The sequence below is a fragment of the Abramis brama genome, assembly GCF_963993115.1.
Source record: "Abramis brama genome assembly, chromosome: 2".
NCBI classification, from domain to species: Eukaryota; Metazoa; Chordata; class Actinopteri; order Cypriniformes; family Leuciscidae; genus Abramis; species Abramis brama.
In genome coordinates, this window is record NC_139964.1 from 21,876,618 (window position 1) to 21,902,901 (window position 26,284).

The 26,284-nt window shown below is 37.6% G+C and overlaps 1 protein-coding gene across 1 annotated transcript in view; it reads right to left on the reverse strand.

Moving 5' to 3' along the window:
* The window catches only part of LOC311077818 (complement C3-like), a 180,790-nt gene that overhangs the window by 100,091 nt on the left and 54,415 nt on the right, over positions 1 to 26,284 (reverse strand). Inside the window, exons 16-19 of the mRNA XM_084106448.1 lie at positions 26,130 to 26,201; positions 21,794 to 21,991; positions 10,479 to 10,571; positions 7,227 to 7,236 (exon numbers count right to left, since the gene is read on the reverse strand). Coding sequence (XP_083962574.1) covers positions 7,227 to 7,236; positions 10,479 to 10,571; positions 21,794 to 21,991; positions 26,130 to 26,201 — 373 coding nt within the window. The remainder of the gene's footprint in view (positions 1 to 7,226; positions 7,237 to 10,478; positions 10,572 to 21,793; positions 21,992 to 26,129; positions 26,202 to 26,284) is intronic.

Genomic DNA, 26,284 nt, shown 5'->3' on the forward strand with positions numbered 1-26,284 from the left:
GTGTATGTATGCAGTGTCATAACTACATCTCTGACGTTTATAACAAACCAAACCGTTTGAAAATCGGTAGAAAATTGAGCAAGTTATGGTTATTTAAAAGTACATGCACCATTAAACGAGTGAGCGAGCTACCTGTGGCATGATGGCCGCCACGTGCGGACGTCGACCTCCATTGGCCAGCAGCGCGCACGAGACATCTAGCGTTTATATATGATATCTATGCTCAATATCCCTCCTCGTCTCCTCGCTCCTCCGTCCTCCATCCTATGACCCGGAAACCGATCGAGCTCAGCCATCTTGAAGGACATCTCAATTCTCTAACTGCACCGCGAGGAGTCGAGGATCGAGGAGTTAGGAGGCTTCCTGAGGAGTCATGAGCAAGGATACACAGGTGTATCCTATGCGGAAGAGTTTTATCGACTTAAACGTGACTTAAACGTGACGCACGTCTAAATTCTCCTCCCCCTTCACATCGGTCACAATCATTTTAATTTATACTTTACCTTTGCAGTTTATATAAACCACACATCTCACATATTTCAACAGGGTATCTTGCTTTATTATTATTTATTATGAATTTCTTAAATAAACAAACTTCAACAACATAAGGGCAGATCCTTTGAGCGCTGCTGATGATGCGATGAAGTGACGCTTGAGTAATCAAGTATTCCAATGTATAAAAAAAAGTTACATTCGATTACTCCGTCCTCGCGTCTTTTCCTTGCAGCCTTCCCTCGTATCCTACAGGGGGCGGAGCTGAGACACGAGGAAAGGAAACGAGGATGCACAAATAAGAAATGAGAAGCACCCTCTATTCATCACAAGCCCGGGATTTGACATTTACGGTCGCTGCTGAGAATGGAGATGGAGATCGCTGGATGTGGATGAAGGGCTTAATTTGGATCTGTTTCTTGCTTGCGTATGGATTATAAAGATTTGGATTACATCTAACGTTACGTTAGCTAATAAAAATTATGTATTTTGTTAATTTATATTGTGTTTTGGTGTATTATGGTTCTATAGGAGAAAACGCCCTTTGTGTCTCAACGTAACGTTAAATAAACGAAATGTTACAAAATGGTTAAACGATTAAAGAAGGTATTGTTAAGGGTTTAAACTATAGTCTTGTCTGTTAATCCTCCGAAGCGAGTTTGCAGCAGGAACAGAGATTATTTCTTTTATAACTGTTATAACGTTAAACTGCATTTAATAAATGCGATTTTCTGTAAAACTTACTGTCATGAAAGGCTAAATGTATTAATTAATAATTATTGTTATTTGTTGTTTATAACTTTTGATCTTGGCCTCGGGCATTGATGTAGACTATTGAGAGTTTTCTCATTTGCAATGCTTAATATAATTGTTTTCACATAATCAGATGGTTCAGATGTGATCGTGATATCCTAGTAAATAATGGGTTGCATTATTTTTTTTATTTAATAAAAGTCTTTTTTTTTTTCTCTGATGTGCTGGCCATAGTGTTTGTTCTACTTCAGTCAGGTTAGGTATGCAATCTGTTGATAGGTTATAGACTTTCTACTGATATCAACTGTCTTTCACTTTAATTAGATAGTCCTAAAATATATCTACTAACACTTAGTGGATAATGTCTATTAATAGTCAACTGATCATAAACAATATATTAATCTGTTGATAGGTTATAGACTTTCTACTGATATAAACTCTTTTTCACTTTAATTAGATAGTCCTAAAATATATCTACTAACGCTTAGTTGAGAATGTCTATTAATAGTCTACTGATCATAAACAATTTCTTTGTTGACAAGCAACAAATGAGCAACTACATGTAATCTTTAGTTGACTATCAACAGATTATCTACAAATGGTTAAAACATTTTTTAAAAACATTTTTAAATCAGTCAACAGGCACTTTTTCGTAAAATCTGTAGATTAACACTTGAATTGTACCTTATAGTCTATAGGCAGTCAGTTGAACATATGTTACTTGTCAGTTGAAACAGTGTTGTTGAATGTCAACTGATGCACTGTTGACAAGCTACTGAATGGCTACTAATAACTAGTATAGTCTCAACAAACGGACTATCAAAATAAAGTGTTACCAACAAATGAAAAACATTTGCAATAATAAACATTTGCAATAATAAACCACTTAATGAAGTTTTGTTTTGTAAATCGTCAGACATGATTTTTACCACTTCATTAAGTTTTGCTTTGTATAAAGCCTTTCTTTAAAGCGAATTTCGTTTTGTACAAATTGTATCTTAATTTTAATAAATGTTTCATCAACCAATTGCATGTATTTAATAAATAAAAAGCAAATATAGCAGACAATATAATAACCGTGACATGGAGGCGCCGGTGCGCCGCGTTCACTTGCATTGCAATGTGAACTAGAGCGCATCTCATCGTAAATGAATGAAACTCAGCATCCTCCTCCTGTCTGTGTGCTGCGTCTGTCTCCTACAGGTGAGCTGGGCGCAGCTGTTTGGAGTTGTGCTAATCAGTTCCTGGTCTAGGCCTTTAAAGACGCTTCAGATGAGACCGGGAGGAGACCCGCCGCCGTTCCATTTCTCCCGCACCGTTTAGTTCATTACTGACTGTATAAAATCTATTCTGTTAAATTCTATTTATTTAATAAATCTAATATATATCTATATATTGCTATTCCGCGTGTGGTCTTTCCCTACTCTGTTGCTTGCTTTGAGCCAGGCTTGTAACACTATGCATAGATATCATATGCCTCATACATTAGCATTAAATATCTTTGCATCGTCCATAGACAATCAGCGGATGGTGGGCGGGTGCAGCTTTGGAATTTGGTCAAAAAACGTTGGTGCGGATGATGAGTTTTGTGATGCGGTTGCGGATGAAATAATACCCCATCCGCGTATCTCTATCGATAACAACACTGAACACTACACAAATATTAATTATATTTTCTTAATTTAGGCGATCAAGTAGCTAATCAGTGTCTGCTCGTTTATTCAAACTAAGTTGTGCTATAACAGACGAACGTCGCAACACCCCCGACCAAACACTGATCTCTATAATGGTAACTTCAAATCAAACATTTTCAATTAAACATCTCAATAACAACTTCTGTAGATGTATGACAGAAATAAAGTCATACTGGTTAATAATAAGTGTAATAATGTGTAATGGCTGGAAGTCAGTTGTAGTTCTTGTGTTTCTCTATTTTCTGTTTGTGTGTTCCTCTTTCCTTCAGTGATTCTGCTTCTTAACAGCAGGTGTTCATCAGTAATATTCAACAATAACTTACATATTCACTTAATTATCTCACTGTACCACTTGATTTAGTGTTACTTTTTACTCTTTGCAGTGTGGATTTTCCTTTGGGGTTGAAAGGGTTAACAGATAAGATAAAAAAAAGACACACCCACGAAATGTATTTTAACAGTAATAAACTGTAAGTTATAATACAGTTTACTGTAAAATTATTTTTTTTTGGTCACCGTTGTGCTGAAGAGTAGAGCCTGTGCTTCAGTCCAGGAGAAGATCTACAAACATTGATGATATGCTGCATGTTATAGCTACATTTATTTAAAGGAACACTCCACCGTTTTTTTTAAAATAGGGCTTATTCACTTTCTTTCCTACATTTAGATAGGTGGGCAAATGCATTTTTGTCTCAGTGCATAGTTTGACAGGATCGGTGCGAGCTTAATGAATGGAATCCTTTGTTGCCAGCTAGCATGTCCTGAGTAAAAGTGATCCAAAAACAACAACAAAAAAACCCACCTAATTACTTCTTGTGGCCTGCGTATTCACAACTTGTACAAATAGCGATGCAGATTAACACTAGGTGATTTCCTAGGCAGATATTGACTTGGGACTATATTAGGGGGAAGCACAGGTGAAGAACTGCTACTTGGGTGCAGAGATATCACGCAACACTTGAAATCCAACAACTTGTGAATACAGGTATAATATGGGTCGATCTATACACGCGCTATGTTTAAAATAATCACTTATTCTGTGGACAGCCGTCCATTTGGTCCATTCAGCGTGGGGCGTTTTTTCCAGTTCACTTTATCACAATGGAAAAAAAAATAATCAAGTACTGCAGGATGGATCAACGCCGTGAAGTCCTCGGTAGCTGTGACACAACTGCGGGCACGCTCATCTTGATCTGACGCGTTGAGCATCGATGGCAGTAACTTGTCCCACTCGCCACAGCACAGACACTCTATTTCAGTCGGCATAGATTGGCATATTCCCCCACATTCATACCACCAGTTCATGTTGGCTCTCATCCTCACGTCCTCAGGCTGTTGAGCGATCGCAACCTCCTCCTCCTGTCGTTCTATTTCCAAAGCACGCAGCTCCTCTTCTGAAAACTCTGGTTCATAGAGGTATGGTTCTGGATCTTGCCTGTCTGAGAAGTCACCCTCTTCGTCTCTCACAAAATCAGCCATGTTCATCGCCATTCATGTATTGTAGGAAAAATAGCCAGCTACTATTCACGCCGGTATGTTGACGGAAGTCGTGGGATTTCCAGGGGGGCATGGATTTCTATTATTTTGAAGGTACCCCCGGGCACCGCCATTGGCTAGCGGACCCCCACCTGCTGTTAGCATCCCATTGACTCCCATTCATTTTGGCGTCACTTTGACAGCGAATAACTTCACATCTGAGGCGTTTAAAGACTCCATTTGTCCATTATTTATTTCTAAAGAAACACGAAAATGTATAAAAGGCGTGTAATATGTATAATGTATAAATGTTCATTACCTTGTAGCTTCCGTTATGGCCTCGTAGAAGCAATTTTTGTAAAAATAGGCTAACAATTGCGTCATAGCCACGCGACTCTCTGTCGCACAGTAGGAAATTACCGTATGGACAGGAGGAGAAGCTCGCGGGCAATCGGGAGGACGTGGAGGCAAAATGACAAAGTAATTAATCAAAACACCTACTAAAAGTTTCTCCTGCTCCTAGCTCATGGACAGCTCCTACTCACACTCTCCGTCTCTGCAAGTCTCGGAAGGGAATGATTCAGATTGATCTTGGCACAGCTACTAGAAGACAGACGGTTTGCTCACGTCACATCTACGTCGTCAAGCTCAGTTTGACTCTATTTGTACTCGTTGTGATTAGTAATAGTGATAGTAATTAGGTGGGTTATTTTTATTTATTTTTTTTTATCACTTTTACTCAGGACATGCTAGCTGGCAACAAAGGATTCCATTCATTAAGCTAAGCTAAGATCGCGCCGACCCTGTCAAACTAAAACAATCCATGCACTGAGACAAAAATGCATTTGCCCACCTATCTAAATGTAGGAAAGAAGGTGAATAAGCCCTATTTCAAAAAACGGTGGAGTGTTCCTTTAACAGGCGGTACACCTGTGTAGTTGCTGGTCCAGCTTGTCTTTATTGGCATTATTTTTTTAGTGGTCTCAAATGAAATAAGTTCACAGTAATACTTTGCTCACATTATTAGTGCATTTTAAATTTTATTTAATACATTTAAATAACAGTTGGTCAATTTAAGGCAGTCGGTTTCTGCAAGCGAAATTAGTTAACTCGAGTTTTAATTTAGTGCATTTTTACAGTAACATACTGTAGATTACAGTAAAGAACTGTACAATTAACAAGTATTTTACTGTAAAAAAGCCTGGTAAGGTCTAACAGTGTACTAATGGTTGTTTACCATCAGACTCACACACACACAAGCCGCTCTTCCACCGTCGGGCCGAACAGTTTTTTGAATGGAACGGTTTGAGTTGTGTTTCCACTTGAGGCTGATTACAAACCGTTCTCGGCCCAGAATTCTCAGCACGAACCGTGCTGGAAGAATCCATTAAGTACTCAGAATTGGTCACTTGTCTGTTGCAAGGTTATAATCGTTAACGAAAACGAACGAAAAAACGAAAACTAGGTGCAAAAAAACATTGTCGTTAACTGAAATAAAAATAAAAACGAGGCATTACAAAAAAACGATAACTAAATAAAACTGTAATGTGTGTTTGGCAAAACTAACTAAAATAAAATAAAATTATAGAGTAAATGTCCTTAGTTTTCGTCTTTGTCAAGGTCTTTCATTTTTTAATGCTATTTAAAACACGCAGCGTATTCCCTGCTCACCCTCCGTCTCTCTGTCACTCATGCGTCTCTCACATGCGCGCGCGCGCGCGCACACACACACACACACACACAGCCCCTCCCCTCCGTGCACTTCGCGTCTCCATGAGAACGAGTGTTCGTTCGACGTTGCAAGTACGCGAAAGGTTGGTATCTCCATCTCGTGAACACCTTTACACAATCACACATTAAAAAGTGGTATAAAAATATTTTAAATTCTGAATATAATTTTGTCAGTGTGTTATTGTCGACCCGAGAAGCGATTGCGCCTTCTTTAGAAAGTTAACTAGTCGCAAGTTTGAGGTAAAATGCACTTTTTGGTTGTGGTTGTCGATGTCAAAACACTATACTTTTACACTGAATGTTTGCTGCTTCAATCCAGATGAGTAGGCTATTGACTATATAGGATAAATTAAGTAAGTTATAGGGTGTGAAAATTGTACAGCTGTGGTATTTGTATAGGGTGTGAATTCTGTATAGAAGATGTGTAGATTTCTGGTACGGCGTGTTGATTTTGTAAGAGGTAACGTTACTAAAGGAATTTCAATGGGGTGTGAATTTTTTCCTAAAATTGTATGACATTTTTGTTGAGTTAGTATTACACAATACTTTTTCTGACCTTTTTGAATCTTGCCCCTGACAAATAACCCAAATTACAAAAAAAGACTAAAACTAACACTAAAACTAATAAAAACTAAACTAAAACTAAGCATTTTCAAAAAATAAAAACTAAACTAAACTAGCAAACCCACTTTAAAAACTAATTAAAACTAAACTGAATTTGAAAACAAAAAGTCAAAACGAAATAAAAATAAAAACTAATGAAAAATGCAAAACTATAATAACCCTGGTCTGTTGCCTGGCTACCAGTTTCTCTGTATAGAACGCTATTTGAGTGAAGTAAACAAAGCAATAATAAAATTAAAAGCAATAGCTGATCATTCTTCATAACGCGGTCGCAATTTTCATCTCATATCATCAGTAAACCGTCGCGTTACCAAGGCAACGACTGACGCATTCGTATTACATTCCAAAGAGCGGCCGCTATCAGCCCACAGTAGAAAATGTAACTGTAACCGTACCAGCTGGCCTGGTGTGAATGGGGCTTAAATCACAGCTTTTGTCTAAAAGTCTCCTACTCACCACTTCTCACATAGCACTGATTCTTGGGAATTTGGATAAAACATGTCCCACGAAGAAAAGTGCTAATTCTGTTGGAAATTAATAACATTTTCATGAATAAAAAGAATCAAGGTTATAATCAGGGGGTCCTTTGCACATATGAAAGGTTATTTTATAGGTTTATTTTTAATTTGTATTAATTTAATGATTATATGCTGGCCCATTGCCTACAAAATCAGTTGTCCTCGGATAGGAGATAATCATTTCAACTTGATTAAAAAAACAAAACGTAATAATTAAATTGAAAAATATCTTTACCACATGAAAGAGTACATAGTAAATATTGTTCAAACCTCACTGTTTGTAGTTTTTAATATATATTACAATTATTTTGTGGTTGCTCAAAATGTGTCCCACATATTCGTCACCACCGTCAGATATTTATAAAAAGCAATAAAATCAGGCAACTACAAGGTCAACTTAATTCCTGGGGACCCCATTTTCAAACCTTCAACTGTTCTGCATGCTTCAAGATCACTCAAGCTCCTGTAAGTTTGCTAATTTCTCTTAGACTTGTTCATATTTTTGGACACTGCTACTGTCACAACCATAACATGTCAACACCGTCTCTTTTGTATAAAAAACATTAGATTAGATTATGACATAAATGTATACTTTTTAAGAAGAGGTCTGAAGTAGATAGCAACAGAGGGAAAAAAAGATGGCTAATGTGAACAACTCATGCATATCATGTGAAAGAGTATATTTTGTCACCACCGTCATACGTCACCACCATCAGGTTTTCTGTCTGACGGTGGTGACGTACAATCTGACGGTGGTGACAAAAACCTCCAAATGGTCCTCAACGAAGGCTAGAATATAATTGTTGATCACAATAAATACCAATATGGCCTGTAATGTTTCATTAACCTGTTTTATATTTGTATTTATGTAATTCTCCCTATATTTCTTCCATACAGGCCTACACCGCATGCTACTATTAAGCAATATAGCACGAGTGAGAGTGAGGATGTTCGTGGATATCCATGAACATCCTCACGAACACGAGTTTCTCTAAAACGCCTTGGGAGATTGCTTATGGTAGAGAAATGAACATTAAATTCACGGGAAACAGCTCTGCTGGACATTCCTGCAGTCAGCATGCCAATTGCAGGCTCCCTCAAAACTTGCGACATTTGTTGGAATGTGCTGTGTGATGAAACTGCATTTTAGAATGGCCTTTTATTGTGGCCAGCCTAAGGCACACCTGTGCAATAATAATGCTGTCTAATCAGCATCATGATATGCCACACCTGTGAGGTAGATGGATTATCTCGGCAAAGGAGAAGTGCTCACTAACACAGATTTAGACAGATTTGTGAACAATATTTGAGAGAAATAGGCTTTTTGTGTACATAGAAAAAGTCTGAGATCTTTGAGTTCAGCTCATGAAAAATGGGGGCAAAAACAAAAGTGTTGCGTTTATAATTTTGTTCAGTGTAATTAGACCGGACCTAACTGCGGTATAACCATTGGTAACCTTCCCTCTCTCTCAATTCACTATTATGCCATGTTCATTTGGCTTACGTCATTTGGGATGCACATAGTGCACCTACTACCTACCTATATAGCACATACAATATCCCTTGTAGGCTATGCATCTCCCATGACTAAAGCCAAATGAAAATGGCATGACAACATTTAACCAAATCTAACATTCACTGTAATTTCCCCCCCAGGGTCAACTTTGACTTTAAGTATTTTAGGAAGTTATTGCTAGGTAGCAGCTATCTGTGGAGGAGAAGAAACAGGGAATATTAAAAGAAGCGGAGAGAGATAATACACAGTGAGGCAGAGTTAAAGCAGAACTCGGCAACTCTAGTAATTTCTTCGCTGATCTTCACTTTTGTTGTCGCGTGTTTTCTCAAAGAGCTCCCCCTACAGCTGTGGGCCGTATATTTCACAACACAGTCGTAAAAAAAACTCACTTGAGGCACCCTCCTCCCCCTTTCTACCACTGCTCATGTGCATATGTTATTATCGTAGCCGGCCGAGGTGGGTAATACATCATACACAGTATCATATGGCATGTGTTTATGTCGAATTGCTGTAAAGCAGTTCGTGTTTCTCGCTTCTCGTTCTCGCTTCTCACAAGACTTCCAATTTCTATCTTGCCGGGACGGTAGTCCCCAAGTTGCGAGGTTGGTTTTCCGCATGGGAACGCTGGGGGGAGCGGGGAAAGTCACCAATATCACCAGAACAGGTTGTTTAACCATCCAAATTATTTCTAGACAGTTTTATTAAGTTAAAAAAGTTGCCAAGTTCTCCTTTAAAGGCGGAATACCTCAGAACGGAAAGGCAAAGATGGAAGAAGAGGGTGGAGGAAGGGAAGCTAAAAAAATAGCAATGACTTGAATGAAAGGGAAAAGAGAAGTCAGAGAAAGGCTTGGAAACATAGACAAAAAGTATCAAGAGAACGTAAGAGAAAGGGCTCAGATCACCTAGAAACTCCCCCAAACAGTCCGGTGGATCAGGCCATACACGATCCAGCTCGGAGTAGGCAGGCTAAATGTTTATCACAGTGCTCAGGATTGTTATTTTTTGGACCAAATAGTTAAATAAAGTTGTTAAGCAAGAAGCCATTGACTTGAGTTGTATAAATTTTGGAATTGTATGTTGTAATGAGGCCACTGTCACCACCGTCAGATTAGTGTCACCACCCTCAGTTCTAAAGTCACCACCATCAGAGGGAGTTTTATTTGTTTTAAATGAATATGCTTACAATATGTTTCTTCAGTGCTGTTGAGTTATTAAAGTAAGGGTATCTTTTAATACAAAAAATATGTTTGTTAAATAAAAAAACATCACTTTTTCTATTTAGGCTTAAAGTAAACGTTGTATGATGTTAGATCTTTTAAAAGAGTACACGTGAAACAGTATAAAACATGAAAAAAAGTGAATATTTAACACTTAACAGCAAATATGTGTACTAAGAATGCCAGATAATGATTTAAAAACTCTAAATACATATTAGACCAAATAAATAAAAAATTATTTGCTTTTTATTGTGTCTGACGGTGTTGACAAAAACAAAGTAATAACTGGAAAAACGCCTATTTTATGAAAAAAATACAAAATGAGGAGGTTGCACCGATATATTGCTGAACAGCCAAGACCTTGGTCAATAATAATATATCTTCAGATTTTGTAATTTTACTAACTTTTTATTTTCAAAATTAAAACCTGTTTTAGCCAAATTCCCAAGAATCAATAATAGATCAATCTCTTCCCAAAGCCAACTCTCAGGGAACTGAGTACGTGACACGATATCATCAGAGTCTGTATAATAGTCATCATCATCATCACCTGTTGTAACAGATAAAAAATTGACAGAATAGACCTTTTAGAGCAAGTAAAGTAAAAATGTATAAGAGACCCTATTGAATGTGTACTGTTTTACCAATTACTAATTTTCTGCATTAAAAGTGTTTGGGTGTCAGAGACCGTTAAGTTGTAGAAATCTTAAAATTGGTGGGGTGTTTCTAAATCCCCCTATACCTCCCACGCCCCACTACTCAGGCACCCCCCACACGTGTGTCACCCAGTCAACACGTTGATCTCACAAGTGATCTCACCATGTGGTCACAACGTCAGCAATCTGAGCTCATAGTGATCTAAAGTGTAACCTCACAGCGCTCTCACTGTGTGCTCATACTATGCTGTTAGTGGAGTTGTTTAATGAAGTTGGAGCCTGACATCAAATGTTTACATGTCAAACCAATTTTCATTTTCAACCAAAATGTGATGTCTGAGCGATGTTGGAGTCCATGTCCAATAACATTTCTATCGGGGTTGACTCACATTGTGGCCATAATATGAGCACACAGTGAGTGTACTGTGAGGTTACACTTTTAGCTCACTTTAAACTCACACTGTGATCATATGGAGAGATCACTGTGAGATCAGCGTGTTGACTGGGCAGACACTAAGCAGCATTAAAAGTACAATTGCGTTTTAGTTAAGAACTGTATTTCTCTGAAGTCAAAGCCTACAAAAGTTTATATCCATTATTTTATTGGTGGAAAATTGTTTCCACTAGAATTTTCGGAAAATATTACTTTTTCAGAGTTCTCCTAGACTGTTGGTCCACTTCACATGCAACTTGGTACATCTGGAGACCCTGAATTTGATACAGCAAAGCACTGTTAAGATATAGGCTAAACCAGGGATGGGCAAACTCCAGAGGTGTATAGTACAGGGGTCAGAAAGTAAAAGTCCTGCCATATGTTTATTCCACCCATAAACTCAGTCAGCTGATTTCACTAATTAGTTCTCTCTTCAGCTGAATTAGGAAATCCAGGGCTGCGTTCAGCCCCGACAAAATGTTGCACAACGTTTTTTAAACAGAAACGGTGATGCGTTGAACACACTGTTCTGATGACGCAAGAGTTGCAACTATGGCAGCTGAGAAGGCCATTCTTTGTGTTCTTTGTGAAGAATTTTCGGAGCCTGATGAAGTCGGTATAAATATGTGTTTAATACTACAAAATATGCCTGATGTTACAGTTACTGCACTTGCCGCCCAGAACAAAAGAGAACATCCCAATCGAGTGAAGGGATTTGTGGAAACCGAAATGGACACATCTTACCTATTTCAGACTAAACACATCTATTTAGCCTCACATACTGACTTTATTTGTAGTTCATACTGTTTTAATACCCTGTATTTTCTTTCTCATTTTTAGGAAAAGCACTTAATTACCATTGTTTATTTCTATACCAAATGTCATACACTTGCAATGAAGCTAAAAATAAACAACTACATCATTATGTTGATATCCTTTATTTTTACAATAAAACTTACGACAAACATGTCTTCTAATATCCTCAGTTGTTGCGTATACCGAGCTGCATCGAACACATGTAAATTACTTTCCTTGAACCCATTGTGCGAGTTCACTTTTTTCAGCAGGGTGCAGGGTTTTTTTTAATACCACGTGCTTTATATGTTGCTGCTGATTGGACTGCAGTTCTGACACACCCACCAAACAAGTGAAAACGTATCTCAAACCCCGTTGCACACCGGTGCACGCCGTTTCCAGGAAACATGACATTCAACCCGGAAACCGTAGCAAAACGTTGCGCACCGTTTTGAACTTGAACATGCCCCAGGTGATTGGAACAAAATACTGAGGAGGACTCTTACTTACAGACTTATTAAGGCTAAAACGACTCCATATTTAATATACACAGCTTTGGTGGCTCAGATAAGGTCCAGTTCTGGTTTATTTCTTTTGCTCTTGGCTGACATGTGGCCAGAGGTGTAAAGTCCAGGTTCAGAAAGTAAAAGTCCTCCTCAGTATTTTGATCCAATCACCTGGATTTGCTAATTAGCAGTTTTTCAGCCAGGAGATAGAACTAATTAGTGAAATCAGCTGCTGAGTTCATGGGTGGAATAAACATATGGCAGGACTTTTACTTTCTGACCCCTGGACTATACACCTCTGGCAAACTCGGTCATGGAGGGCCACTGTCCTGCAGAGTTTAGATCCAACCCTGATAAACTCTCCTGTCTTTATTTTTCTCTCTCTCTCCTGATAAACTTTCTAGTAATCCTGAAGACATTGATTAGCTGGTTCAGTTGTGTTTGATTAGGGTCCCAGATAGACCAGATAAATCAATGTTAACTGCATTGAATCAACATCTATTTTGCTCCAGCAATTAATGTTGAAAAATTGTTGAAATTGCATCCATAAAGCAATGGTGATGGCGTTGAGTCAATGTTACAATGTGATGTTGGTTCAATATCATGTTTGCACTCTCAGAAAATGAAACAACAATTACAACTGACTTAAAGCCACACAGCCTGAAATCAACTGCAAATAAAAGAAGACAATAAATCTCTCAAGCAAATTAAATAGTCAGACATCACCCAATTTTACGAATTTAATGAAAATTGGTACACATCATTCTAAGGCAGGGTTCACCAATCTCGGTCCTGGAGGGCCGCTGTCCTGCAGAGTTTAGCTCCAACCCCAATTAAAGGAGAACTCCGGTCAATTTTAACATTGAGCTCGTTTTTTTGTAAATTTGGAGTGCTGTCAGTACAGAGAACAACGACAAAAATCGGTGTTGCCTACACCGTGTTATCCTCTTTTTAAAATTTGCACCCTGTTGACTTAAATGGGGCAAGTTTTAAACCTGCTTTTAGCCTCTTAACATCCTTGATGTGTCATTACACGTGCCCAGCCATGTGAGTGATTCCTTCAGAGTGAACACGGGTGAATCTGACTGCAGTATATGTGCAAGATATGAATAAAAATTATGTTATTTCAGCCAGCGCACATACCTGTATTTACATCCTGTTTTTGGTTGAAGTCCAAAGTAGTCGATTGTCGAGTTTGGGCGCATGATCGTACATACTAAACCTATGCGCGTGAACTCGACAATCGACTACTGTGGACTTCAACCGAAAACAGGATGTAAATACAGGAGAACTCCTTTAACCCTCTGGGGTCTGAGGTGTTTTCTGGCCCTGGAGGTGTTCTGACATGCTCTGACATTTGTGCTTATTTCTGTTACTTGTGACATTTTCATGGCTAAAGTCTGATTACACTGTATTAAGCACAAACACTGCTACAATAATATATCAGCAGCATGTGTGTAAAAGTTTGTAGTTTTGAGATAATGACGTTTTATGCGTGGTTTGTGAAAATACAAAAAACAATTGTCACTGAAATAAGCTCATGAAACCCATACTGATTATTTCTTCACAAGACTTTTGAAAATTGTATCACGTAGCCTAGAATATTTGCTCCAAAACTATGTGAAAATCACCCTGACTGCTCATTCAGATAAGACAATATATTGATTTAAAAACTTTAAGACGTGTTTTGTGTAAGAAAGCTTTATGCGGGAGGCGTGATCACATCATTAATATGTATGGCTTTCACATCTGAGAAAGACAAAGACCCTCCCCTAATGGCCCTATTTTAGGAGCTATCAGGCCCTTTCATTCTGAGCAACCTTGCACAAAGAATGAGGAGATTAAAAAAAGAATGGCTTTTTGATTGTTTGGATTTATTTACAACACAACATAATCCAAAGATACACAACAAATGACAAAAACTTGAAAACAATGAAAACACACTATTGAAAACAATGATCCAAAGACAGAGACCTTTGTGTCATTCCTAAAAACATTGTACATACCTTTAATATCCAAGGTGTTTGATTTTCACTTTACCATGTTCATGTAAAGAGACTCATGTGTTGAAGTCAGCAGGACTCAGCTGCATCTGGGCCCTGTATTAAAAAAAAAAATATATATATATATATATATATATATATATATATATATATATATATATATATTTTTTTTTTTTTAATTCACAAAATACACACACACACAAATGTTTCCAACAATAATGAACACCAGGTTTGTTGTGCCTTGTAGGCATAGGCTACGCGCAGTGCTGCATAAAGTAATAATAACAATAAATTAAATCTTCCAAAAGATTTCAGTAACAACTACGCTAGAGAAAAATATATTGATTACAATATAAAAACATGAAGCCTATTGTTTGGTGCGTTTTGCTTTTCAAACGCAGACCGCGCTCCAAAATATTATACATTCAAACGCAGAGCTCGCTCCAAAATATGATACATTATGGTTACCATATTATACATATCTACGTTTGAGCAGATATCCACAAACACAGTAACAGTAAACTAGTGATGGGATTTATGGCTCTTTGAGGGGATCCGGATCTTGGTGATCCGTTCCTTTCAAAGAGCCGTTCAAAAGAACGGCTCTTTTGGCTCTTTTTAAATATTTAGTCAGTTTTAAGAAGTTCAAACAAAGATCTCAGTTTATCCTGGAAATAATCACTGGGAGGAATGATGAGGTGAGATTTGTAGTCAAATAATTAAAACTCAGATATCACACACCAATATCTGAGTTTGAATTATTCTGAAATATTGATTATTACCTCATTTGTCATGTGTGGACTATATTCCATAGGGTTGCACAACATCCCTCTGCTTAGACAGTGACATCACTATTTTGGATTTACCTTTAGTACAAAGTGTGTGTATGTGTAAAGCTACGTTGACTTATGTTATTCATACAATACCTACTCACAAATAAACATCAAAAACAAAGCCGGCTGCAATGAATTTCTGTGCAAAACAGCTTTTACTACAAACACTTCCACACAAGAACATTGTTATCACACAAGAACATTTTGATAGAAAACAAAAAATATTTAAAGTTTTAAATATATACTGTAGATAAAATTAGAATAAATAAAATGGAAATGTCTACATACAGTCCACTATTACTACTGTAAACTTTGCAAATAGGACATCAGCCCCTTCAAGTCTTAAATGAACAATAACAAAGTGGGCTGCAATGAATGTCTGTGCAAAACAGCTTTTAGTGAAAAATTTCTATACAAGAACAGTATCACAAAAGAACATTTTGATAGCAATGATGCGTGCACAACTATCATCATGCTGTTAGGCAGTAGCACCCAGGGACGTGCACAGACATTTTGAGGGGCAGGGGCTCAAGTGAAATAAAGGGCACTTCTCATAATTATGTTTTTTTTTTTTTTTTTTTTAAACAAAAAAGTATATATATTAACGCAACTCTAACTTCCTTTTTAAAAAAATTAATTAAAAAAGTTAATTAATTTTATCTTCCTCAAACTCACGCAATTGTTTCATTTTCAAAAGATGTCTACAAAATAATCAGTTCACACAGAAACCATGGTCTCCTTAGTATTCACTAGGTTTATAGAGCAGCAAAGGAAACCATTCCACAATGTGCATGTTTTGAAAACATTTTCTATGCTACTAGTTTCAAGTATATATTTATTAATTGTTTAAATACTTTTTGTTTCACAAGCAAAATAACTTTTTAGCTTCACACAACCAAGCATCAGAATACTGAATTGCCTTAATGTTTTAATCAAATACATTAATATTATTATTGCTATGCATGTACACACACAGACACATACACAATAACTGATGGTGACTGACATGGACTTAGTTTCACATTTGAGGGAGGACTGTATCATCATCATCAAATAAAACCTTCAAAATCCACATTTAGATGGAGTTTGTTTTAAACCTACACTCTTAAAAATATTCTGTGGCTTAGTAAATATTACAGAAATATTTAACTTTATTAACTTAATAAAATCTCTGAAAATCTTACTTGATTGTTTGAATTAAACTTAACAAAATAATTGAGTAAAAATTCAATAAAAGCCAATGTCATGCATGTATTTGTGGTTGTATGGAATACTGTTTTATAAAGGTTTAGAGGAAATAAAAAAAAGTTAAATTACTCATAAATAAAAAGTTAATTTATAAATATTGTTATTTTTAATGTTTAATGTTAACTTATTTCTACTCAGTTTTATTTATTAATGTACCAGATGCAGTTACTCAGATTTACTACATTTTTTAGAGTGTATCCTCCATCTGTTTGCATCTGTAGATTTCTTCTAAATTCACCAATTTAGATTTCTAAATTTTAGGGGGAAAGACTCTTGATGTAATTAAGTCATTAACTGGGGACGTTCTGTATGCAAATTAGGCGTCAACTAGTTAAAATGCGCACATTTGCATCTAATTGACAGTAGAGACGGAGCGTACTATTTTCTTTAGTGGAAGCAATACAATTGGGTTTTAATCGGGAGAGAGAGAGAGAGGGAGCGCTTCAGAACTCCTGACCTGATATTTAGATATACTATTCTTCAATAAATATATTTGTTTGACAGGGAAGCTGTACGCAAACAGGAATATATATTATTTAAAAATAATAAATAAAAAAAAAAGCACCCCAGAAAAAAGGGCACTTTCTCTCCAGGAATAAAAATTGCAGGTGCTCAAGCCCCCTTTGATGTCTGTGTGCACGTGCCTGGTAGCACCCCTGCGCTGGGTGCGACTCTCCCCCTATAACTGTTCTGTCTCGCGGAGGAGCTAATTTGTGTGCATCTGTGTGAAACACGCATAGGAAAAAAAGAACGACAGAAAGAACGGCTCCCCTCCAGCCGCGACTCGGCTCCCATCGTTCATGTTTATGAGCCGTTCAAAAGAATCGGTTCGTTCGCGAACGTCACAACTCTACAGTAAACACGGGTCTAAATATTATAATATTCACCATATATCTAGCAACAGTTCAACTGCAATGTGAAGTTTATGCAACAATAACATGAACTAATAATTAAGAATTTCTTACCTTGCATCTTTCTTGTCTTCAAATAGCGTTCTTCTTCTTCTGAGATAAATCCAATGTAAGCTCACCGCGTGTCTTCCAAACTCGACGAAAAGCAGAGACTTTAGTGAAGTTTGGTGCTTTGTTTTTGAGGTAACGAGCGCGTTCGTGTGAGGCATGGACAATTTGCATGTCAATCTCTTTTTGCGCGTGTGGGCGTGGTCAAATTAAAAATAATGAGCAAGCGCGTGAGAAACTGGACATCTTGTTGGTTTTATACAAATTACTTAAGCAGAGAATATTTGTTTTCAGTTTGAATCCGATCATTTAAAAGTACACACTTAAATGATTATAAAGATATATGGCTCATAAATGTGTGACAAGTATTCGCTGAGTTTTGTTTCAGTTTATAGACGTGCTCAAGAAAAAAAAGTTCAGCGAGGCGGAGAGGCAGAACGCACACCCTGTTTATTTTCTTTATTTTACAAAAGCACAATGTTTTGATTTGATTGTAAGTGGACACATACAAAAGTAGAAATATCACAGATTTTGAAGTCGAAGTCCACAGTAGTCGATTGTCGAGTTCACGCGCATAGGTTTAGTTACCTATGATCAAGCGCGTGAACTCGACAATCGACTACTGTGGACTTCGACTGAAAACAGGAAGAAAATACAGGTATGTGCGCTGGCTGAATTAACATCACTTTTATTCATATCTTTCACATCTACTGCAGTCAGATTCAACCGTGTTCACTCTGAAGGAATCACTCACAATGGCTGGGCACTTGTAATGACACATCAAGGATGTTAAGAGGCTAAAAGCAGGTTTAAAACTTGCCCCATTGAAGTCAACAGGGTGCAAATTTTAAAAAGAGGATAACAAGGTGTAGTAGGCAACACCGATTTTTGTCGTTGTTCTCTGTATTGACAGCACTCCAAATTTACAAAAAATGAGCTCAATGTTAAAATTGACCGGAGTTCTCCTTTAACAATCGATCAATCTACAAATTAAACTCACTCATACTGTCATAAATTACTAAAACGTCATCCGAATTTGACAAATAATAAATTTTCTTGTCCCTAATAGTCAACATAATGCAGGGAAAACTGTAAAATGAACTGCAGCAGTGCTAAACTTGCAACATAAAACTACAACACTCGAACTATAAATGTATGAATTAAACTCACTGAGACTGTCGACAGTTTCTTTTCCATGCATCATTTTATTATATCCAGAGCCGGACAGTAATGGAGTACATTTACTTGAGTACAGTACTTAAGTACAATTTTGAGGGATCTGTACTTTACTCGAGTATCATTTTTGGGGAGTACTCATGACTTTACTCAAGTACATTTGAGAGGCAAATGTTGTACTCTTTACTCTGCTACATTTCTATCCATAACCGTGAGTACCCGTTACTTCTTCTAAAAAAAAAAAAAGGAAAAAAGAACAATCTCGGAAACCCTCAATTTGTTGTTTCCCTCTCAAACATGACTGGATTGTGCAGGCGCCACTGTTTGGGACAGCCTATCAGCAATCACCTTCAGCTTTCCGCCAAAGTCAACTCCATGGTCAGATTTAGATAAGAGACGAAACCATGGACGAAACAATGGATGAAGACGCAGCAGGTCTATCCCGGGAATGTGCCAACCCGTGGCCCCACCTCGCCAGACTATTTCAATTTTCTGAACAAGTTAATGATAGTTTTCGCTTCAAGTGTTTGCTGTGTTTACCAATGTAAGCACTGTGGCAGTAGTAATGCAATATTTAGAAAATGTACTCTTGTACTCTTGACACTCAAGTACTTTTAAAAACAAGTACTTCAGTACTTTTACTTAAAGGGGAAATGAAACGTCCATGTTTTGGCACTGGTAGTAGCTACATATATTAGAAAAATCACCTTGCCAAAAAATTTTATTTTAAAAAGTTGTTAAAACCACAGATATGACAAAATTATTTTCGTAATTTCTAGCTAGCGAGTCGCCATTTTGGAGTGACGTCACAGCCTACGTAACGAGGTTGGTTGGTTCCGCTGGTGAGTGAAGAGAGTGAAGCGTTACTGGACCGGACTGAATACGCAATTGATTTGAAATGGAGGAAGGCGAACTTGAAAGACCTGTTGAGCCCATGTGTGCCATTGCTTATGCGTTTGAGTCGATACGGCGTGGGAACCGAGCAGTGGTACGTCGCTATGTCGAACAGCCGGTGATGGACATGGCCGTAGCCAGCTATGAGGTCACCGAGGTCCGGACCTCTGTCATTTTTTTACATTCAAAAATAAAATTTCAAGCTCTCTGAATGATTAATTAGCCGTTTAAACCACCTCATATGAGTGTTTGCAATTCATTTTGCAGCGAGAATCTAGCGCAGTGAACGGGGCTTGAGAGCGCGTTGTGAGGGCACGGGTGCGATCCATAGACTGTAAAAAATCCTGTGTTGCCAGATCTACCTAATGGAAAGGTGGCAGTAGTCTTCTGGACTTGTTTTTCTGATTTAATGTCACACTTTAGGAAGTTATTAAAGTGGAAAGTTGCATGTTAGGGTTCGTGATATATTAATCTTATTTCCAAAACACAAGCTTTGAACTTATTTCGGATTATTATAAAAAAAATTAAAAAAAATTGTTGCTTGTTTTTCGTAGCAATATCTGGCAACATTTTACTGTCGGCATTAATAAAAAAAAGCTTATAGAAAAACTGTAATTGCTGACAGGAAGATACCACATTCGGTAAGACAAACGCAATAATCATCGTGATTATCTGTAAGAAATGTATAACACTATAAAAAACAATAGCATAATACAGATCTGTATGTTACAGAATGAAATATGCCAAATACTGGCCAGCAGGAAGACGGCTTTTTTATTTAGTCATTTCAGTGAGCCAGCCAACGATTGAAGAGTAGTCCACACACACACACACACACACACACACACACACAAGCTATAACGTTAGCAAATAGCCTGTAAATAGTTTGTTACATGTCTGTAAAATGTAAAACATTATATTGAATAAATAATTATTTCACAAACATCTACAGTGTGCATGTGCAGTTTGTTAACATAACGTTAGACGTCGTCTTTTTGTCTGGTACTATTAAACTTCACTAGCTAAAAACTAAGTTAGCGTTATTTAGCTAGTTCATGCTTACAGCTGTTAGCTAACAATGACTGTACCTAACGTTAGTTGTTCGCTGGTTCAACCAGCACATGCATGTTGTTAACGAGCCAGTGTGATGCAAACATGTATGAGAGGTTTGACATGATAATATGATAGCAGATGAGCGCTTTTTATGCGTAGTTTAATGTTAAGTTTTATATCTTTCACTGCGTTTTACTGAACTCAGCCCAGAGCCTTTAAAGCCAACCAACCCCGTGACGTCACAGGTTAGAATACTGCACAATGGCGGCGCCCTGGCCGCGAAAGATATAACGTTTTTTCTTTTTTCTTTTATATGTTTACATTTGTCATGTTTCTTATATAATTGTTGATTATAGTGGAAATCCATCTTGTAAATCATGTAACCTTGATTGACTGCTTCATTTCCCCTTTAAGTAGACATCTGACTGTAGTACTTTTACTTGTACTTGAGTAAAATTTAGCAAGGGGTATCTGTACTTTTACTCAAGTAATGAAGCTGTGTACTCTGTCCGCCTCTGATTATATCCATGCTTGTGGTTAGTTACAGTCAAATCATATAAAACGGTGAAATCGCCCTCGAACTCTTCTGTCTTGCACTGCACTCGAGATGGTGACGGGAGCTGAGCTCCACGGAAAGGTTTCTTTCCTATTGGTTGTCGCTCGCGAAAATCGCTTCTCATTTGCATAAAGTTGAAATTTAGTTGCTGTGTGTGGTTGTTAAATAAAGTGTCTTGTGTTTATGCTCAAATGGACTCAGTGATATGTTAATAACAATATTAAAATTAAAAACAATATTAAAAAACTCACTGTTGTAGGTCTCGAAAGAATCTAATGCATTTTGTGATGTAGATTACCTAGATATTACACTTTTTTAAAATGAGACTCTATAAATCGAGGGGATGGGGGGCCTACAAAACCTCTCAGCCACAGGGCCTAACATTAGGTTAAGGCGGCTCTGCCAATGACTATCCACTTTTGACTATTATCACAAATACTGCTTTCAAAAGTACCCAAGCCTCAAACTACAGACAGCGCTACAGTATTTTCCAAATGGTGAGACAGTAAAACATGGTAGTAAATATTCCCTAGTACTGCATTAGTGGCTATTTACTCAGGATGTAAGACAAAAAGCAACATAATAAAACAGAACATATGCACATAATAAACCGTGTGACAATGAATATTGTGACAATTGTATTTATCAGTTAATACTTACTGCGAGCCAGAATCATCTCCTCTTCTTCTGTCTTCATGTTTTTGCGGGTTGTCATCTCTTTGCAGCATTGCAGGAAGGCCTGGACACACTCTGGCCCATCTACAATATACTTGGCTCTTCGTTCACAGGTGTAGCCGAGTTTATTATCCCTCATCCCATCAATGCAGCACTGCTTCAGTTCACCAGAGTATTGACCAGCTGAGAAGATCATGAACAATGAGGGGAGTAGGAGAACATTGGCATTAAAAAAATTTAAAAGGGGGGATTAAAAAAGTTTTAAAGGGCACCTAGTATGCAGAGGTGTATAGTCCAGGGGTCAGAAAGTCCTGCCATATGTTTATTCCACCCATAAACTTGATTGTTGATCCACCCAGCTGATTTCACTAATTAGTTCTATCTCCTGTCTGAATTAGCAAATCCAGGTGATTGGAACAAAATACTGAGGAGGACTTTTACTTTCTGAACCTGGACTTTCCACCTGTGTTATTATGCCTCTTTTCACAAGATGTAAAATAAGAGTGTGTATGTGTTTTAGCTCAAAATTCCCAACAGATAATTTTTTTACAGCATATTTAAATTGTCACTTTTTGGGGCTCAGAAAAAACACAGTTTTAGTGTGTATCGTTTTAAATGCAAATGAGCTGCTGCTGCCGGCACAGAGGGCAGAGCCTAATGAGCTCGTGCTCAGTTTCAGGACAATCTTATCTCACTGAATGATAATATCAACAGTAACTCTCAGTAGCTGTGTTCATTTTGACCCGGAATTGGATAATAATGCCCACAGAGTCAGAGAATATATGCTTAATGGAAACAGAACAGGTATTTGTCTATATAAAGCGGAACTGCAATGCTTGGGTCTGAATTCCTCATTATTATAGCTCCACAGGCCCCTTTTCTACCCCTTTTCTGATGTGTGTCTGAGAGCAACTCGTTTTGGTGCGGTCTCTTTAAATGCAATTGAGACACTTCATACCCTGCCCCCTCTCCAGTTTGTAGAGGTGACACTCGGTTCAACTCCACCCCGTTCGGCCATTTTTGTAGTTTCATAGCAGAGATACGATTATCTAGCGGCACAGAAACTTTTTATTCACACGTTATTAACAAAATGTCAACAACGGAAGACTTGTCCAGCCAGCCTTACATGTTCGAGCCAGAGTCGGAGCCGGAGCGAAATGAAAATGAAGAACAACGTCTTCATATGGATGTATCACAATGGTGTATTACTGTATTTACACATGAAACTTTGGTCTTCCGACCTTTTACCACCGTGTCAATTTATTTTGATTAATATGTGCGAGCGTCTAGTTTGGAGACGGTGAAGTCTTGTTTACACTTTCGCCTGGCTCGGAAGAGAGAGAGTGCGCGCGCGCGACCGGGTCTCTCTCTCTGCTCGTTCTTTCAGTTAAACATGCGCCCTGTCACAATTGCAGCAGTTCATCTACATTAGATGGTGTAATGAAGCGTGTGGGTTACTACATCCAACAACCGAACATTTTAACTTACCCTCTCGTAACTTCTGCATCCTTTAGCTTGGACTACAAAATTGCAGCGAGAAATAAAAATGGCGGATTGCTCGAAGTGTTGGGCCGGAAACCAATGTCCTTATTTGGCAGTTCCGCTGCAAATACTGTGACGTAATAGTTCAAAAAACATCATAGAGAACAGAAAAATCGGAACAGGTTGAAAAATATGACCAAAACAGAATATAAAGATATCAACGAAGCACCTGAAGAGAATAATTTCAACTTTTCTATACTTCTAAACACTCCAAATATACAGCAAAATGCATTTAAGGGCTAAAAAAGTGGATTTAGCATGATTTGTCCCCTTTAAACAAGCCTCCACGTTGTGGAGTCCACGTGCTGGCTACGTCATATCATAACATGCCGACACGTCAGACCTCATTTAATCCGGAATGGACAAAAGAGCACGAATTTGGCCATGATGACCCTAGAGGAGCTGCTGTCGCCTGAGCTGCTGCAGAGGGGGAACTTCTTTAAGAACTGAAATGTGGATTTATTTATTTTTCGCATTCATTATTTGTTTATTTATGTATTTCTGTGATTTCCAGAAGTCCCGAAACGTTGTGTTTTCAGGCACTGTGCACTTTTCAAGACAGGTTCATCTCAGTGGTCAATTTTTGAAATAGACATCACAATGTCTTGAATAAATACAAATACTGTGAACAAACACTTTTTTGCCTCTTCTGTCACACATAGGTCTACATCAAGATATATCGTAGATCAAATTGTCTGGCAATGAATAGACTATTTCAGAATCAATGTATCATGTTACCATCGATATGATCAACAAAATTGTATTGTAGTTGCGAGTACACCAGAGTCTTATGCAATTATTCTTGCCTCACTAAATGCCGTAAAGTGTCCTCTTTTTGGTGTTATGGAAATGGCCACCCTAGTCCGAATGAAGTTTAAAGAAAGGGTATCTCCATTATGTTGTTTTTGTAAAGAGGAAACAATTGTACATTTAATTTTTAGTTGTAAGTATACCAAATTATTTTGGTCCAAAGTTTCTATGTTTATGTTTGAGGTGTTTTACAAATTTGTCACGATAACTGATATAATGGTCTTGTTTATGGATTGTGATACCGGTTTATTGGAAATGGATAATATAAAATAAAAAAAATTGGGAAATATCATATACATAAAGCAAAATATATGTTAATTGTACCAAATGGTAGACTATTTTCCATTGAGTTAAAGGTTTTTTACGATTCTCTGACTTCAATACAGAACAATCGTAAAGCTGTTAAGACATCTCAGTTGTTGAAAAGGATAATTGATTAGATGTATGACTGATTTTCTGATGCAGAGTTGTGAATTTTTATAGACTCAAGTGTTTTGTATGTCTCTGTATTCCCCTATTGTTATTGTTATTGCAATAAAAAAATAAAAAAATAAATAAAATTAAAAAAAAATTAGGGGTTAAAAAAAAAACCTCCGAATGATGGCCAAAAATATACAGATGAGTTCAGTGAAGTTCATTGTACATCACACAAAAGATGAAGCGTCAGTTTCACAGTCAATCACTATAAGAGCTGAATAAACACCGTATAAGAAGTGCGCATTAAAACAACACATTATTTTCAACAGATTATTCTTTACCTTAAAACAATGTTTCGAAAATCGTTTCAATGGTTCATCAAGTAGTAACAGAGTGAAAGGCACTTCTGCATTAGCTTTGCAGACCGATATCTGCTATAACCACACTATGCAAGTTTGCCAGATCAGGTAGCGTTTCTGTAGTTCAAATGAGACATAAGAAACTACAAATTTGACTTGCTTTACATCAAGCGTTACAATAGTCATTATTTTGCTTTTCTTCATTTCTGATGTCACAATACATCATACTTTCATAAAATCATGCAACATACTCTACCTTGTCTGTGAACATTGTTATTTCCAAAGCCGGTGCTAGATAAACAGCGAGCGAGTGTGCGACGTAGGCTAAATTATTTACGACAGCAGTAATGGACAATTCTGCTTCCAACCTGTAGGGGGACGGAAGAGGGAAAGTTTTTTGGTGTTGCTTTAAAGTCTTATCCATAAACTCTCTCTCTCTCTCCCTTTCATTATCATCAACATACACAGCAAATTACACAAAACACTCGTTACAACTAACAGTAAACAAATATATGCACAGCTTTTCAGTGGGTGCTTAATAAACTGGTAAACTTTATATCCGTAAAAACGACTCGATGAGCCGTCATAAAGACCGCGCTCTCCCTTTCATTTCTGCCGTGGTCAGTAACGTTAGGCCTATCGCTCTGGAGACTGTAAGCTTAATCACGAACAGTTGGTACAGATCCATCCTCGAGTAACAACAGGAGTAAATGAAGACTGCTACGTTCATTCTTACATCCAACAACAAAACACCTCAATCGCTTATGAGAAATTCTTGTCTACAGCTGCTCCGGCGTCGAAACAATGGCGGACTGTGTTTAGCTCACTCAGGACGGGTCTATACTAAAACTGCAGTGTCAGTCAACAGTCCTGAGCAGGGCTTGTGCAAAGTGACATCACACTGCCCCAAATCTGAGAACAGCTTGTTCTGGGACAGTGCTTATGATTTATGGGGATTTAAAAAAAAAGCACTGGGTGGATATTTATCATTATAGGGTGGTTGTGTACACTACCAACACACACTTATGTTCAAACTTTGCATAACAGGTGCCCTTTAAAGTCCCCTAAAACATGAACAGTAAAGAGAAGGTTTGGGATCTTTAACACAGTAAAACAATCAAAATTAAATCACAGAAGATCTGATTTGAATTGCAAGAGTAAAATCTGAGAGTAAAAAAAGTCCAGTTCCTCACCCAGTGTACCAGTGATCTGCAGGAGACTCTCAGCTCTTCGTTTTCTCTTTTTAGCGACGGGACACTCAGGCACTAAAGGGTCAATTCATTTGAATAAATTGTAAAAATCACTGAGAGAGGTTAAAAAAAACCTGATAGTAGACCATCATTGAATC